This window comes from Oculina patagonica, chromosome 2, assembly GCF_052425735.1.
Source record: "Oculina patagonica isolate OP01 chromosome 2, crgOcupat, whole genome shotgun sequence".
Taxonomy (NCBI): Eukaryota; Metazoa; Cnidaria; class Anthozoa; order Scleractinia; family Oculinidae; genus Oculina; species Oculina patagonica.
In genome coordinates, this window is record NC_135759.1 from 11,591,147 (window position 1) to 11,609,294 (window position 18,148).

Consider the following 18,148-nt stretch of genomic DNA (forward strand, 5'->3'; position numbering starts at 1 on the left):
GAACACACTTCATGTTAGATAACACTACAGGAATATCCTAAACTTGAAACTGAGAAGAAAGACTGAAATAATTTTTCAACTGAAGTAAGATGTACGCCGAATGACGTTAGTTTTCTAAGGAGTTTGAAATAAAGTCGAACCTCCCTTATGCGACAACAACCTAAAATGTCAAGCATAGTTAAGCCCGTGGCGTCTTTAGAAGAGGTCTAACGGAGGCTTAACCACTGCCTAAATGCATAACTAAACCCTAGCTGTTTTAAGACCATGACTAATCGCACCATGCACGAAATCTCACGGTAAAAAAAATAAAATAAATAAATGAAACAAGCGTACGCATGCGATGAATGTCATCCTTTAAACAAGTGGTCAGTCTGTACTAAGACTGGCAGAGTCAGAATGCATGATAGTTCAAATAGAGTTTTCAAATGGTACAATGTTCACATCAAATACAAGTAACAATAATATCACTACCATGCTAAGCCAATACATCTGAGTTACGATGTATACAGCAAACATCGAACGTCGGAAAAAGGTCTAAATGTAAGAACAACGTTAACATCTCTCGTTGTCTCAAGATTGTATAGCCTGCGTTGCAGACGAACAACCGGGGTTTTGTTCGTCTGCAACGCAGGCTAAAGATTGTAGGGCTTCTCGTTTTCCAGTCGCCCTTAGTGTGGTCGGCTTCCGTGTCAAGTGGTCGCTGAAAGTAGAAAATAATATAAAACTTCGAACCATGAGAGATGGTCGCTTACAGAAGGTCCCGAAAATGGTGATTTGACTGGGAGATATTTGACACTTTGTAAAAGTGGTCGCTTACAGGAAGTCCCGACTATAGTGATTTGACTGGGAAATATTTGACATTTTGTAAAAGTGGTCGCTTGCGGGAGGTGGTCGCACAATGAGGGTCGACTTTTTTGCAGCTGCTTTCTACGAACTTATCCAGCGTTAAATACTAGTTACAGTTGTATCTTTGAAAACATTCTTACCTCAATTCCGGGCCTCAATTTCCACTTGGTATAGTAGACACAAGCGTTTGGGGTGAGACCGAACAAAAAAGAGACAAAAACATTCCTACCTGCATGATAAACGATCTTAGATTAAACGATTTTAGATTAACCCTTTTGGAGTTAAACCCGACTTTTTTTTCATGCAAGATCATGAGGAGTCAAAGTAAAGCACCTAAAAATTAAAATCGCCAAGCAACTGTCGAAAGGACTTATCTTCTCATCTCAGTTACCAGATTTTTTACTTAATGCGATTTTTCCTCTTTTTCCTTAAAACGCAAATGACCACTGATCGGAATTTCTTTGAATTTCTTTGTGCAACCAACATACCGGGCATTCCTCTAAAGTTCTTTTTGGTGTAATGGATTTTGTATCAGCCGTTGTACCAAAATAAGCTGTCAGTTTATAAGCTAATATTTGACCGACAAAAACCAAAAATCAACCAGTATAGTATCAGTGTTTGCATGCAAACACTGTCTTGAAATGTCTTTAATTTTTTATTGAATCATAAAGAAATGGGCACAAGCTTGAGCTTAAAACAATAAATACCGGTAGGCGCCAGAACAATAATTCGTTACGTTCTAATTTTCTGCACCGCAGCTGTCAGTCTGGATGTAAGTTTTTTGTGAATTTTCAAAATGAATTTTATGAGTAATTTTATTAAAATAATAATGAAATGAGACTGACGGTAGCTTCCTGAAAATGCTTTCAAATTAATCACACATATCATTATCTTTCTAATAAAAGAAACAAAGACAGCCTTTACTTCTTTAAGATTAAAAACATTATATTTTCATTTGACCACATCTGACCAACTGTCGCTGGCACAACGTTAAGCTGACCCCAGTTTACGCCGCAGGAGGAGTGAAATCGCCTCGGAATATATTGCCAGCCGCAAGATCATGCACTAAAGTAACCCAGTCTGGACCGGGTAAGCGAAAAACATTTAAAAAAGTTCACAAACCAGTCAAAATAGGATTTGAGGGAAAATTTAGCACCGGGTGAATATTATCGCCAATGTTTTTTAATACAGTGATCTTCTACCAGTCATCAAATATAGGAAATTGCATAAACGCGAGTGTTTTTTGTCATTTCTGGGCACAAGGTTCTTAAAATTGTACTAGCCTTTAAGTGATTGCAGTTCGAGAAAACAACGCGAGTGACAACTTTAACACTGCTTTTACTGAATGCTATGGTAGTTGACATGTTGCCGGGCTTTGATTCAAGCGCTTTATTAAGACACTTACGAAAATGCGAAGTTTACTTTCACAGGTTTAAATCTCTTCTTCAATAAGGGCAGTTTTGATAGCAAAATAGAAAACGTTGACAGTCAGGTTCAAGTTATTGAATTACGTAATATCTGTAAAAAAAACAGCCTCAGCTAGTTGATGTGAATAAGGTTTTATGAAAACTTCTCGATTTTACCGAAAAAAAATAAACAGAAACAATCGTCTGTCATCTAGGTTAGGGGCAATGAAGTTTCTTTCCTCTGGTTTTACTTAACAATAATATGCAGACACCATAACTAGTACCCAAGCCAAAGAAATATTTAAAAATTATAAATTGCTTTGTATATCTTATTTACATGTCGGCTTTTAAGAATTGTTTTGTTTGGTTTGCTCGAATTACTTTACTAAAATTCCATAAATTGTAGGTTAATACAAAATCACCAGTGAAGCCACTTAAACGTATTTTCTTCGTCTTAGATATAAGTTTTTTTTCTTGAGTATGAGTATATCTCACATAAATATCTCGCTTAGATAGTTGCATGTACTTCTGTAATCCGTACTATTACTTTTTTATGTTACCGATCTCATTGTTTTTGTTTTTAAATTTTCGGGGCCTTATGTTTGTTGAAGGTGGAAATTTAGTAAAAAACAAAAACGTATCGGCTTAACTAAGAAACCTTTTTCAACACTTTGTTTTTTAGTTCACATTTCACAAACGAAAACTAATAGCTACAATCACTGACAAAACTCTTTGGCACACCCACCCCAACTCACCCCTATCCCCCCGTTTCGGTGTTGAATAGCGCAATGTGCCCAAACTTCTTGTAGTGCGTTTCAGTTTGTGAGCATAAGTAGGCAGCAATTGAAGGCATTATTTTTTTGCATGTTGCGCAACATTGTAAAGGGAGGAGGGGGAATTACTTCTTTTATTCATGTTTCAAGTAAGGAAAACAGCAATTTTGCCAAGGTTCTGTAGCCAAAGCCGACTTTTTGTATTTGTTTAAACTGAGACAGACACTGTCAAACAAACAGGTATAGGCAAAGCTCACACTTTTATGTGCTCGGAGGTAATTGAGAGATACGCAAAGACATCTTAATGTTCTTTCGACATTTTGACATGGAAATAGCTGTTAACATTAACTTACAACCCTTAACCTTTTAAACAGTGGTTCATGTAATAAGAGTAATGACGGAAGTTCTGTGAATTCAGTCAGATTAGTCGCAGACACACGCCATCTGTTTTACAAAAACATTATTTCCATTAACCACACAACACACACAGTAAGATCATTTAGTTTACATCGCAGAATTTGCTGTTTTTTTATGAAACCTACCTGCCATTTTCAAATTGTCATCACATTCTTGGTAAGAAAAACGACTTTTTAACTGATATTCATTAAATTAAAGTGTTTATGATCTAGCGATTGGGAAGAAGCTCGTTCTCAGTAAAGTTTGTGAAGGAAGAATGAAATTCAGATTTTACCGGGGAAGAAATTCAATAAAGGTGAAATGAACAAGGGGAGGATGAGTACTGTTTGTATTAGCTAGGACGATTACTATACTTTCGGAAATTATATAAGAGCAGGCTTAACAAAAATAAAACCGACACTTTCCACACTCGCCGGCAGAAAAAATGTCAAAAGTGGTTTCCAGTGAGGCTTGTTGACAAAAAAATAAACGATTGTTTCCATTTCATTTAAAACTTTATTTTGGCATTTAATTTGCGATTTGTTCACTGCCAATGGTGTTCCTGTAACAGCATTTATAAATGGATTCTTTAAAAACTTGCTTTAATAATGTCAGTGCATCAAATTCGCCTTTAAGAGTTGTGCCTCAATCTCTTGACTTTTTTGCTTTTTCGCCACTTAATATTCAAGCTGGGTTCGATTTTTGGAATTGGGAAGCAGCAGAAAATCTTAATATCTTCAAGAATATATCATCGTTTTGTTTCGGCTACACGCTGTAGATAGATAGTACTGTTCCATGAAAAGATAGCCATTTAATACTTTTCAAGTTTTGCTTGATTCTGGAAGAAACCAATTTTAGAAACTAATATTGATTTGTGTTTTTGTATAACAGCATAGCTTTTTATTATTATCAACACATCACATTTGTGATCAATCACCATACATAATCCTGTCAATCTAGCCATGGCTTATTTGTTTACGACAAGTCATCTCGCGTTTCTAACTTTATATTTACGTCCGGCCATTTATTTTTACATGTATTAGAACGATTCTCTACAGTATATCAAGGCCTTCTCCTTGTAAATTACGCCCTCAAAGATGTCCATATCACCTCCTTCCCGCGGTATCTCCAGTGCTTGACATTTCGTAATAAACAGAGGTAAAATTTTAATGCAAAACTGTCACATAAACTTCAAACTTATTCTTCTTGCGTCAAAATGAGAGGCGTATGTCAGTGATAGCACGTCTCTTGATGACAACCTATATTGTGCGAGATTTGTTCAGAGCATGGTGGGGCGCATGCAGCTAAACTATAAAGATATACAAAAACAGGTAGAGAAAGTTCACTTGTTTGGACTCGCTTCAAATCACAAAAGTATCAAACTTCGCAGACTATTTTTACACAGTCTTATTAAGAAATTAGAATTGAAACTTTCGCTGTTTACTTTCAGGAAAAATTAAAATTTTTGACTGCAGCTGTGTTTATTTTAGCATGACAAAATCGTTGGCGCTAAAATTATCAGTTCCATTCTAGAAAAGTATAGCTCCTTAATGGAAGACATACTAATCAAAGGTAAGCTTACTAATGTCTTGGCGTGCCTCACCTTTGATACTACTCAGTTTTGTTATTTTTAATTCATCCCACGAAAAAAAAACAGCTGTACAAGATGTGTTTTGCTGGTTATGTACTAAGAGGTGGGATGTTGACTGCATTCACATTTTATTTAATAACCTCATTTTGGAAAAAGCGAAACAAAAATCATTCAAAGGAAATGTGTTCTAGCCATTTGGTTTGTAACAACAATAAATATCAAAAAGTGGTTCGAAATTGGAAGCCGTCAGCTTAAGGAAAAACGAAGCGGAAATTTTAATCTATTACCTGTTTCACGACTTCCGCTCACATTTATCGGATTAAAACTTTCTTTGAAGGAAACGATTCTTATTTCCCTCAGGTTATGGTTCGCTTCCAAGTAAAGGGACCGACATCAAATTAGAAATTCACTCAATATGACTTTTCCTCGGGTTTTAATTACGAAAAGATTCGAAGCCAATAAGGAAACCAAGCCAAAAACGTCAAATATAAAATATTCGCAGTTTAATTTTGTAATTTCAAAGTTTCCTGTCTTTTAACATAATACAGGTTCGTTCTCACATTTAGCCTGTACTAAGCTCGGTAACTGATTTCATTTCGATATTTACCTGTCTTTACTAGACATGTCTCACAGTCTTTATCCGCGGTTGCAAGCCGCGAGAGGCGTATGTCACTAATAGCACGTCTCTGGATGATAACCTATATTGTGCGAGATTTGTTCAGAGCATCATTGGTGGGGCAGCTAAACTATTAAGATCTATATATACAATAACAGGTATAGAAAGTTCACTTGTTTGGTTGCAAGCCGCAAATTCAAGGGAAACGACTCAAAGATGCATGAAGCGGCTGGGATCGCTGTAGGGCTCAAATGGTTTTGTGTTTATTTGTCAGTAACATGTGTTGTTGTTTTCGTTTATCAATTTTAAGGGGTTACGAGCTGATCACACAGGACCACAAAACATGAAGTTTAATGTTATCACCTTGATGTTAGACCTTGGCGTTATATTAATGGTTTGTGAATGCTCCAGATCGAAGAGCTATGTACAAGGTAAGAAATAATCCACCTAGCTTCACTTGAAGTACTCCTCTTTGAGGTATCTCTTATATACCGGGAGCCTGCGGATCACAGGGCACAATTATTAAATTGCTTCAGTTTCACGAAAACATAGTGGACCATTCTGTGTTCAGTTGTTGTTGTTGTTGTTGTTTTGTTTTGTTTTTGAGGGGGGGGGGTAAATTAAAAAACACAAGGATAAAACTGATGGCCTACAAAAGACTATGTTCCCAATAACCTATATCAAACATCGTGATTTACACGTGCAAAACTAAATGACGGTTCATTCAAATATATATGCGATAAAATGACCATTCTAGTGTAATTTCATGTCCCTTCCCGCGAAACAGTAGCTCGCATTTCCTTGTCAGCGTCACTCTCCTGCGCGCCACCTGCTAAAACACAATAGACCATTGCACTAATGGAGGTTCGCGCGTTAACATGCGAACTGAATTGAAAAGAAAAATGTCACGTTTGGAAAACAAAAGGAGTGCTTCAAAAACATCAGAAAGTTATTTATGGTGTCATAGTAACTATTGGGTTTGATGTTACTAGTCACGGATACGACATGCAGACCATTCGTCTAATATTTAACTTCCTCGTTACCCCAAGTTACGAGTTTTGTGTTTCTTTTTCTTAGATGAAGGAAGTCAGCTATCCCTTCATATCGATGGCGACATAATTCTCGGAGGTTTATTTCCAGTTCATCGTCGAAGTAGCACGACTGAAAACGCATGTGGAGAAATCGATCCTCTTCCAGGATATCAATATCTCGCCTCCATGCTGTTTGCTTTGGAAGAAATCAACAAAGATGATAATATTCTTCCAAACATTACACTCGGAGCGAAGATTTACGACACTTGCCGAAGTCAGACGATTGGGTCCGATGGCGCTAAAGAAGTAATAAAGTACACTCTCCGTGGGCAGAATGGTACTGCACCGTTGCCTGGTGTTATTGGACCATTTCGAAGCGATGTATCGGTGGCTGTAGCTAATTTGCTTCGCGTGTTTAACATCCCCCAAGTAAGCTATGGTTCGACAACTCCAGTTCTGAGCGATAAAGATCTTTACGGGTATTTTCTGCGCACCGTTCCATCTAACTCGTATCAAGGCAAGGCGATGGTGGATGTTGTTCAGTATTTTGGTTGGAGTTATGTGATGACCGTGTATTCTCCGGGGCAGTACGGAGAAAAAGGAATGGACAAATTCTACGAGGAAGCGGAACGCGCAGGACTTTGTATTGCAAACAAGAAAAAACTTCCAGCCTTCCCCACGGAAGAAGACTTTGAGAACACCATAAAAGAACTTCTCGAAATAAGAAAGAAAAACTCGCGCGGTAAACTAGACGTTGTGGTACTATTTTGCATCCAGCGAGATAACAGAGGTTTGGTCCAAGCGGCGAATAAAATTCTGAAAAATGGCGAGAGATTTTCTTGGCTTGCAAGTAATTCTTGGGGAGATAGAAAGCAAGTAACCGACGGATGTGAAGAAGCTGGAGAAGGTGCAATCACAATAAATTACATTGAAGGCAAAGTTGATGCGTTTAAGAACTACTTTTTGAACTTGAAACCGTCCAACAATGAATACGGTCCGTGGTTTGAAGAATTTTATCAAGCAACCTTAAAATGTAAGCTTTCTAAATCATCAAAACCACTAGATTATGAACGGGAATGTTTATCAAATGAATCTCTCCCGCAAGATCTTGAGATCGGACCTATTCGTGTGGTGATAAACGCGGTATACGCCATGGCGCATGCTCTTAACAATATGCATCAAGTGCTGTGTCCAGGACAGCGTAATCTATGCAGCGACATGATGAATCTAAAACGACAACAGTTCTTGGAATTCTTAAAGAACGTGTCTTTTCCAGACGCGTCACTTAATTTTAACGTTACCTTCAACCAAAATGGTGATGTGGATGGAAATTATAACGTGTTGAATTTCAAAAAAGTCGACGGAAAATACAGGCATGTTATTATTGGAAACTGGAGCGGTGCGTTGAACAGTGATGGAAACATCGAAGGGAAAATAAAATTAGACAAAGGTGAGATTACGTGGGGCGGAGAAAAAATTGAAACTCCGAAATCATATTGCAGCAAAAAGTGCCCGGCAAAACAAATAACAATACCAGAAATTACGAATGCTCGCTGCTGTTGGCGATGTGAAGGCTGTAGCTCTAACAAAGTGATCATAAACAATACATGTTCGTCGTGCGGGAAAGGAAAAGTACCAGACGCCAACCTCACAAAATGCTTCAAGCTGCCAGTTATTTACCCTTCCTGGAATGACACTGCTGCGCAAGTCCTAACAGCACTTATATCGATTGGTATCATCGGCAGCATTACAACAGCGGTATTTTTTGTTTTGCAAAGAAATCACCGCGTTGTAAAGGCGTCTGGAAGAGAACTGAGCGCTATTTTATTTGCTGGAGTTATATCGTGCTATGTTGGTGCGTTGTTGCATTTTGCTAAACCAGAAAGTAATGTGTGCGGCGCCATGCGCTTTATTGACAGTGTTTCCATGACAACGTGCTATGCGCCTGTATTGCTGCGGACAAACCGCATTTATCGCATATTCAAGGCGGCTCAAAAGTCAGTTCGTCGACCTTCTTTGGTGAGCCCGCTGTCACAAATGTTTGTTGCTCTGGGTATTATCGGCGTGCAGTGTCTTATAACTATGATCTGGGTTCTATCAAAACCACCACTGGCTGTGGAATATTACGGCTATGAAGATCACGTGATGCTCGAGTGTAGCACAGACGACTTTAGTGTCGCAATAAACTTGTGTTTTAACGTTATTTTAATGTTTGTCTCAACAGTGTACGCATTTCAAACCAGAAATTTCCCAAGAAACTTCAACGAGGCAAAATACATCGGCATAACAATGTATATATCATGTTCTGTATGGGTTGTATTTTTACCTTGTTACCTAAATGCTGCTAATAGTATCTGGAAATCCTACTTCTTATGCAGTTCACTATTTCTCATTGGAACTGTAACACTACTTGGACTTCTTGTGCCTAAAATTGTTCTTGTATATTTTGGTAACGCAGTAGAACCAAGCGGGGACACCACACTGACTGGTACTATTGACAATCAGGGTAGAAGTGAACACCAGAGGGATGGTCAAAATCAAACTGTGATGTCCACCCCAAAATAATCCTGCGAACCTTGTCATACGATAAGATTGTATTTCACATCATAAGTACATGTAAATAGATACAAAATAATCAAGCTACTTTGTTTGCCATCAAAGGGAAACATTTTCGTTCGTATTCTATTAAAATGTCAAAAAATGTAAAAAACTAACAAGTGTGCTACTTCGTTTGACCTAATACTTTTTAATGGCGCTGAAAATTCTGCACGACCACAGAAAACACTGAAATACATATTGCATGTTATCCACAAAGCAATTTTTGTAACTGTAATTAAAATAACTACAGGGAAGATGGTGAGATACAAGTAAACAATTCTCCGACCTCCAACTTACAAAGACCCCCAAAAATCCCAGAAATAAAGCCTATTTTCATACAAACTGTATGTACTAATGATCGGTTCACAAACAAAAGACGACGTCCAAATTTTTTAACTCTAAACCTTGCTTGGTTGCGACGGTCAGCGAGTCGTGTTCTTTTGTATGGTAATTTCTTTGTTAATATATCGAGCAACTAAAAACAAAAGTAGTATAAAACGTTGATGATGTTACACGTGATGTCCAACCACCCCCCCAAATCATCTTCAATAGTTACATATTAGTACGCCCTGGGACATAAAGCCTCTTTTTCAAGCTAATACAAAAAGATTTGTTATTATTTTGAAGCATCGACAAAAAAGCATTCATTGCTGGCAGCTTGCTACACTTGCTGCACAGCGTGCGTATCCATAAAAACAACATGAAAAATTAATTTTCGCGTCCATGTCTTGCAGCGTATTTTATGATTAGCAGGGACCACAGATGGCTTGCTACGAATGGTAGAAATAAACCTAATTTCAAATTTATTATCACGAAACACAGTATTTGTATTTGGCCAGCCTGTTAGTGTTGGAGATGTTTTTTTTTTTTTTTTGATAACATAAGAGCTTTGGTCCCTGGTTGGTTAGAACGTCATCCAAAGAAATATAAAACATCGCTGTCTGTCCTGGCGGTAAGGGCATTACTTTTATTTTAACTTAACTAAGCTTTCTTGTTTTCCAAAACTGAATTTGGCCCCTTATAGCTTAGTTTATTTCTATGACAACTTCAATTGGAAAATTTTATTTATTATTCCGCAAGCCTACCAGTTGTTTAGGATGAATTTTAAATTATTCGCTCACATTTTATTTTCCTATTTAGCCTTATTATAACACAAAAGTCATAGTTCAAAAGAATCCGGGGAAGTAATATTATTCACGGCATTTTTTTTTTCAAATGCGAACGTTTTGTTTCTTCGTCGTTACGTTACGATTTCCTACTGATTTGAAGTTTCTTTAGACATCCGCCAGAAATCCTCTCCCGTGGGGGAGGTACTCACTTACATAAGCTATTTCTGAGGAATGTGCGTCCCAAAGGGATATAGTTTTTTGAAGCGTTTTCGTCTGAAATAGGGCCATAGAAATTTTCTGTGAAATAGAGTATGATTTGGGCGCTCTGGTCAGCACAGTAAGTAGTATGATGCTTAGAAGAACCTATTTTTATCATTATTACTTTTTCCCTACTGAGAAGGGCGATTTGAAGCCCTCTCAAGTGCTTACGCAAACCGAAGCGTTCCTGGGTAGGCGTGGTCTGAAATTGAGCCTCGGATTTGGGTCAGATATGTATAATAGGGTAGAGAAAATCGCATATTTTGGTCCCAAGTAGGGTAAGGCCCAGCACGCTCTCGTCCCTGTAGATCAGTGGTAGAGCGTCTAACCGGTGTGCGGAAAGTGTCCTGACTGACTAACATCTTCTTGAATAAAAGCTATCACAAGAACATCCGCCATCACTGTCCTATTTTATATATAGCCCATCTTCATAAAATGTTCCGTTATCCATTGCCTGATTTTTCGGAATTTTGTAAAAGCAATATTTCGCGCCGTTTGATTTCGCGTATTTGAAGAATCCGTTCAGTTTTCCTTTTTGGTAATTAGCCATTTTCTGTATACGCGACAACAAAAAATCGGAAAATTTTCTGTCACGGAAGTTTCGCGCAGTAAGGTATAACAGGCGATTAACGACGTCTTCAAACATCTTGTTGATAGCGGCTCTTGTCAAAATGGCAGTCACAGGGACGTTCAGTATAATGAAGGCTCCCTTCGCCTTGTGAATTACTTATCTATTACTTTGTCGATATTTCTTTTCTCAGCTTTGTTTTCTTAACCGACTGACCGACCAACCCACTTTCACAAGAGAGATAGCATTGGAAAACGAAACGTTTTATGTGGGTGGACTTAGTTGTATTCCATGGAAAATTTCACAGCCGGTCATGATTTTGAATAATCTCCTGTCGGGCATTTATTGGCTTAAATCGAAACATCATGAAAAATGTTAAGTGAATACATTAATATATCACTTTGTTTCGAGGTTAATTTCATTTTTAACCATCAAAAATCAGCCATTTACAACTTATTTTTGTTGTATTGGGTGAAAACTGGGTTGACAGCTCAATGTTCAAACCGGCTAGGTGTAATAAACTCCACTTATGTTTGTCGCTCTAACCGAACGCGTTCTGAAATATCCTCATCTATGTTTGAAAAAAAAAACAGAGTTTTTCCGATAAGCATTTTGTTGTGCAGTTGTAGCTAGCAAGGATCGGAGAGCTGAAGATTTTTCTTCCTAATCAGTGTTTTCCACCTGATGATTTGAATATTTAGTTGTAAAGTATATCTTATCCTGCCTTTAAACAATATATTCGCCCCAGATTGAAATTTGTTTTTAATTTTCTCGTTGGGCGATCTCGCAAAACATCAGCAGATTTTATTTAGTTTTCTAACCTTGTCATTCAACAACATAATAGCATTCATTGACAATTTACAGCCTAGAGCCAAACAATTAACCAAAATTCTCGTCTTCCGTCCGATAATTAAAATCAGAATTCTACAAAATTTAATAACACCAGCTGCACTGTTCAAATGACACGCAGAATGTCAACACCAGCGAGCCGTGCTGTAAATAACTTATCACCTTGTGTGGGGAGATCTTTTAGCACGATCCTTTTAAGACAAAAAGGAAAAATCCAAAGGACATTTTACAAAATAGGGCAACTAACAGGGATTGATTTATGAAAGCAAAGGAGCGTTGGAAATCACAGAGCTTAAATTCAAAACGGCGAAAAAGGATTGGATGGTACGGTAAGCTTAAAACAATGCATAAGGGAAACATAAGTAGTTTGCTCGACAGAGAACTCGTAAAAACGATATATTTGACTCCTTCCTGCTTCATATATTTACAAATAATAAAACCTCGTTAAAACTTTTAACGAATTGGAAGGGAATATAGAGAAATTTAGAATTTTAGGCTGGGAATTCCATTGATAACTCATCATCGCCATAACCGTAACAAACGTTCACATTTGATTAGCTCAATGCAAGACAGAATAATAATCATGGCCTCTCCAGTTCAAGTTATATATGATGGCCCGTTCTATGTCGTATAGTTTTAAATTAGAAACCCACGTTATTTTTTTTTAGTTTTACCCGAAAGAGCTCTCTGATTGCTTAGGACAAACGTGTGAGAATTTTACTGTAACAGTCGTTTTTACATTACCTTACAAATACAACGATTTTGCCATTCCTCGTGTTTTAAGTTCAAGAGAAAATAAAATGGCGAATTTCTTAAGTTCTCCTCTTAGAAAGAACTGAACTACACGAAGCAAAATCATTCGGCTTATTTTAAGGTCATTTTTTCCCTGTTTAACTTTGTTTATTTTCTCACAAATCAGTCTTACAGAAAGTCACAGTGTTACGAGAATTAAGGTTGCTTCTTTTGCTGAATACCCGTAATAGCACATGATGCTTTCAAACACTGATGTGAAATTAAACACTTTTTTCCTAACAGACACTTGGCCGAGGATCCTAAACGAATTAAATGTTCTAAAGATACATCAGTGTATGCGAGTAACGACGTCTTAAACTGTATGCTAATTTTCATTTGCTTGCTCAGCGGCAGAATCGCTGGACAGCAGGAACTCCTAACGAACGAAAAAAAAATACATAGAGCAGAGTCGGAAAAGCCTTTCTTTCTCGTCCGTCGGGCGTCTTTACTCGGGGAAAGTACTGATGTAAGAAGGCGTACATTAGACAAAGACAAGAGAAAAATTGTATTGACGTGAAATGTTATGACGAATTGATAGTTGACTGTAAACTACTTTGTTCACAAAGCTGTTTAAACTCGCGTCACCTTATTAAACATCACTTGTTATGGCTTAAAAACAAAGTAGTAGCAAGTAGCCATGGTAAAAAAACGTTAATACAACTTTAGTGTCGTATCGTTCCAGTCATTAAGATATCGCGGAAGGAAAATTGGCGTTTGCGTTCCAAGTGAAATTGTGTGCAAACCATAAATGCTAACCCCAATAAAGTACATTTTCTGAAAGCTCACATAATATAGATTCTAGTTTTGGATTTTGATTTGATCATCTAGACCATAATAAGAAACGTCAGCATTTTGTTTGCAATTATGATGTTGCGCAACATACGGTTTTTTTGAGAACACATTTACATGAGTGCCTCAACTTTTTTGTGGAATTTGATCTACATAAATTGGTCTAAATTTTTTTTTTGTGAACATCTTGTATACATGGGACCTGTACATACCAAAAAAAGTACCATACCCCGATAACGCCATGCAGTAAAACAAAAGCGAAAAATGCTGTCGATTAGTTCATCGACACGAGTTACTGTGCTATCACTGAAAAATTCTTACTTTAAGAATTAGAAGGCATAATATTCTTAAATGGAAATGGTGCAAACGATGTGACGTCACTTGATTAACTTGAAAATGGGCAGCGGCCGAAAAAAAGTCTTCTTAACTGGCTTAGAATTCTAACGGGAAAAGTTATTCACTTCGATAAGGAAATGGTAACTTTACAACTTGCTGCATTCTAATGCAACTACAATGCAGCACTTAAAATCGCTGTCACCAGTTTATTTGAAACTTTACTGCAATATCAATTGAAAGCTATGAGCCTAATATTATAAGTTATTTTTATTTTACAGACTTTTTATATCTCTTCATTTGCAGATTTTAAAACATGCTGGTTACCAGATTTTTCCGTTCCCTGATGGCACTTACTATTCTCTCTTATTGGTCAGCTCATTCAGCTGAACAAGGTAAAAAATTTCAACTCACTGAGGAGTGGCAGTGGTTCATGGTTTAGGCCTGAAAAGGGCCGTTAATGGATACTTACGGTAATGTAATTTTATATGAGATCATGCGCCGCAATTGCTCTTATGCACTTTTACATCAAACTATCTAATTTTACCACCAACCCTCCCTTTGCAAATATGAAAATTTTATTATAAATGAATTCTCAACGCAGCAAAGTGAATAGAACACCCACGAGAAAACAATATGAATGTTCAAGCGGTTTGAAAAGAATTTCGTGTATTAAACGAGGCTTGGGAGTGTATTTCAAGAAACTAAGGTAATTATGCATAAAGCATATTAATTCGACAAATGATTACTTAAATACAAATTTTAGAATCAAGTTCATAAGTAGTAGATAAAATATGAGCGGGAGATCTGTATGGGCGTTTACAATGGCGAGCCGATAGGCGAGCCATTGTAAACGCCCATACAGATCGGACGCGAATATTTTATTCTACTTGTGAAATGAAAAGAATAAATTGAATGCAAAGTATTGTTATGCGAATCAGTACAGATCTGTATCAAAAGTTAATGAATACTAATAAGCTGAGCAGGAGTTTGTATCAAAAGTTAATTCTATTGTTTGATTTGTATTGGGGTTTACAGTTGTGTACATGTGATCTGAATATCGTACTGGGATTGGTTTGTACCCGCATGAATATTTAATGAATTTTACAATTTCCAGTTATGAATGCAACATCAGAATCGAAGCGGTTGCATTGCCCCGCTTTTGCGTTTAGCACGACAGAACCACGTGCATAAATCTGGGTCCGTTTAAGTTCCATAAATGTCCCTACTTTTACGAGTTTGATTTCAGCAGACTTTGTAGGTTAAGCTATTACAAGTGTTTCTTTCCCGTTTTTATTTTTTATTCAGAGACCAAGGCTATTGAGCTGAGTGGAGATATAATATTGGGAGGACTGTTTCCAATTCACAGGAGAAGTAAATTCACAGAAAATGCTTGTGGTGTTATCGATCCTCAGCCGGGATTCCAGTACTTGGACGCCATGTTATTTGCCATTGACGAAATCAATAACGACCCGGACCTACTCCCGAACATAACGCTCGGTGCGAAGATCTACGACACTTGCCGAAGTCAAACGATTGCTGCTGACCGTGCCAAAGACATCATAAAATATACCCTTGTGGATCATGGCACGCCCTTAGCGGGAGTTATTGGGCCTTTTGTTAGCGATGTTTCTATAGCAGTGGCAAATTTACTGCGTGTTTTTAACATCCCTCAGGTCAGTTATGGATCAACTAGTGCCGATTTAAGCAACAAGGAGATCTACAGCTACTTTTTTCGCACTGTTCCACCTGATTCCTTCCAAGCATACGCTCTGGTGGATGTGATTAAAGAGTACAACTGGGACTACATATTTACCGTCAACTCCTATGGGAACTACGGGCAGAAAGGAATGGCTGAATTACAAAAGGCTGCAGAGGCGGCTGGGATCTGTGTTGCAGAGGCTGCTCAACTCCCAAGCCTCCCAAAAGATGAAGATTTTAAAAAGGTTATAACGACCTTCCTTACCAGGAGAAGAGAAAGTTCAAATTCTGTTAACACCATTGTTGTATTCACAACCCAAGCCGACTCTGCAGATTTACTCCGCGCAGCTAAGGAGGCTGGGGCGACACAATTTACCTGGGTCGGGAGCAACGGCTGGAGCAATCGTGTTGACGTCACAGAAGGAAAGGAGGAAGTCGCAGACGGCTCTTTAACTGTCAATCATCTTGAAGGAGAAGTCCCACGATTCGAGAAACACTTCAAGAATTTGAAACTGAATGAGAACAAGTTTAATCCTTGGTTTGAGGAATTCTGGGAGGCAGTTATGAAATGCAATATCCCGGAAAGAAATGAAAGCACTTTTGGTATGTCAAGAACTTGTGGGAATGATGAAAGCTTACCCTCTGGAATAGAAATGGCTCCTGTGCGAGTGGTAATCAATGCAGTTTACGCTATGGCGCATGCGCTGCATAACCTTCAACAAGTCTACTGTCCAGGGGTGAGAGGAGTCTGTCTTAACATGACTAAACAGTTTCAAAGAGAGAAATTGCTCGCATTTCTAAAGAATGTGACTTTTACTGATTCTGCTTTGAACTTCAACATTCGTTTCAATCAAAATCAAGAAATGGACGGTGTTTATGATATTAAAAACTTTCACGATGGAGAGGGTGGCAAGTGGGAATACACCAATGTAGGAAACTGGCAAGGACGATTGCTCTCCAATAACAAAATCCAAGGAATGTTAAAAATAAATAACTCCTTGCTACGCTGGGGAAGACACAAGTCGCATCCTCCAACGTCATTTTGTAGCAAGCCCTGCAATGATACACAAATCCACAAACCCAGACAAAGGAATCCCAAGTGCTGCTGGGATTGTATAAACTGTGGGGAGAATGACGTCATCAAAAATGACACCTGTCAATCATGTCCGCCTGGTTACTCTCCTAGCGACGACATAGCATTCTGTACAAAACTACCTGAGCTGTATCCAAAGTGGTCAAGCGCGTCCGTGGTGACCTTTATTGTTCTTATCATCCTTGGAATGCTAGGCGCGTTTGCGACAGCAGCGTTGTACATAAGGCATAGAAGTCACCATTTTATCAAAGCAGCTGGAAGAGAGTTAAGCGCCATTTTGTTCCTAGGTGTCATGCTCTGCTACGTAGCACCATTCACGTTTTTTGGTAGACCGACTGACACGCTTTGTGGAGTGCGGCGTTTTCTCGGAAGTGTCTGTTATACAACGTGTTATGCTCCTGTCCTCATGAAAACAATTCGTATATACCGAATCTTCAAAAGCGCCAAGAGCTCAGTAACCCGGCCTTCAATGACCCGCCCGGGATCACAGGTCCTCATTTCCATAGGGCTGATAGCAGTACAGCTGTTGCTCACCACACTATGGTACATTTCTGATGTCCCAAGGGCCCAGGAAGTGTATCTATCTAAGGGAGTTGTCACTTTGCAGTGCGCAGTTAACGAGTACACCTTAGCGGTTAATATAAGCTACAACTCTCTTCTAATGCTCCTATGCACTATTTTCGCTTTCAAGACAAGAAATTTTCCAAGGAATTTCAACGAAGCAAAGTACATTGGTGTAAGCATGTACCTGACCTGCTCCGTGTGGATAATCTTCATTCCAAGTTACCTTAATACACCCGACACTTTCTTTCGTGTTTATTTAAGCTGCGCGACTTTCGTTGTGATAGGTACCATAACTCTGTGTGGTTTGTTGGTTCCGAAAATAATCATTCTTTTCTTCACAAATGGTCAACACCCTAGTGTAAGCGAAACTTACACCACGTCTGGTCCGCCAGGGAACCTTAACAACCGCAGGCTAAGTAGCGTGTTCACGGATCCACATTTGCAAAGGAGTGCCTCCCGTGAGATGTGTGCAGTAACGTACAACGAGCCTCCAACATCACAGTTTCTCACTTTAAAGCCAATAGGCACAAGCACATCCAATGTACCCAAACCTTCCAAAGAAGTGCTCTTTTAGGGTGGATGGGGGACTGCGTATTGCTGTTGTGCACTAACTGATTCTTAGTCATGTAGTTTTAGGAGCTGTATGGTGACAAATAACATCCTTTATCAAGATGTATAAAGTTGCTTTGAAATCAAAGAAAACTTAACTTGTCAGAATATTAATTTAAAAAAAAAAAAAGAAAGCACGAGAGGTACAGGTGGTCATAGTTTTATTGATATCCTACTAGTTTACATCTTTGGATAGAACAATGTATGCACGATAGAACAATTAAAT

The 18,148-nt window shown here is 38.3% G+C and overlaps 1 protein-coding gene across 1 annotated transcript; it reads left to right on the top strand.

The window, feature by feature from the left end:
- Positions 1–4,899: 4,899 nt before the first annotated feature.
- LOC144642155 (uncharacterized) lies at positions 4,900–17,961 on the top strand. The gene is made up of 5 exons (XM_078501146.1): positions 4,900–4,993; positions 5,939–6,059; positions 6,706–9,216; positions 14,270–14,350; positions 15,264–17,961. The coding sequence occupies exons 2-5, from the start codon at positions 5,972–5,974 to the stop codon at positions 17,885–17,887; spliced, it is 5,304 nt and encodes a 1,767-aa protein (XP_078357272.1). The 5' UTR covers positions 4,900–4,993; positions 5,939–5,971; the 3' UTR covers positions 17,888–17,961.
- Positions 17,962–18,148: the final 187 nt, after the last annotated feature.

What these genes read in the sequence shown, in the direction of transcription:
- LOC144642155 (XM_078501146.1), top strand. Translation starts at nt 5,972, where the DNA reads ATGAAGTTTAATGTTATCACCTTGATGTTAGACCTTGGCGTTATATTA. An exon ending in ATCGAAGAGCTATGTACAAG is followed by an intron (nt 6,060 to 6,705) that starts GTAAGAAATAAT and finishes TCTTTTTCTTAG; the next exon opens with ATGAAGGAAGTCAGCTATCC. An exon ending in TCAAACTGTGATGTCCACCC is followed by an intron (nt 9,217 to 14,269) that starts CAAAATAATCCT and finishes GCAGATTTTAAA; the next exon opens with ACATGCTGGTTACCAGATTT.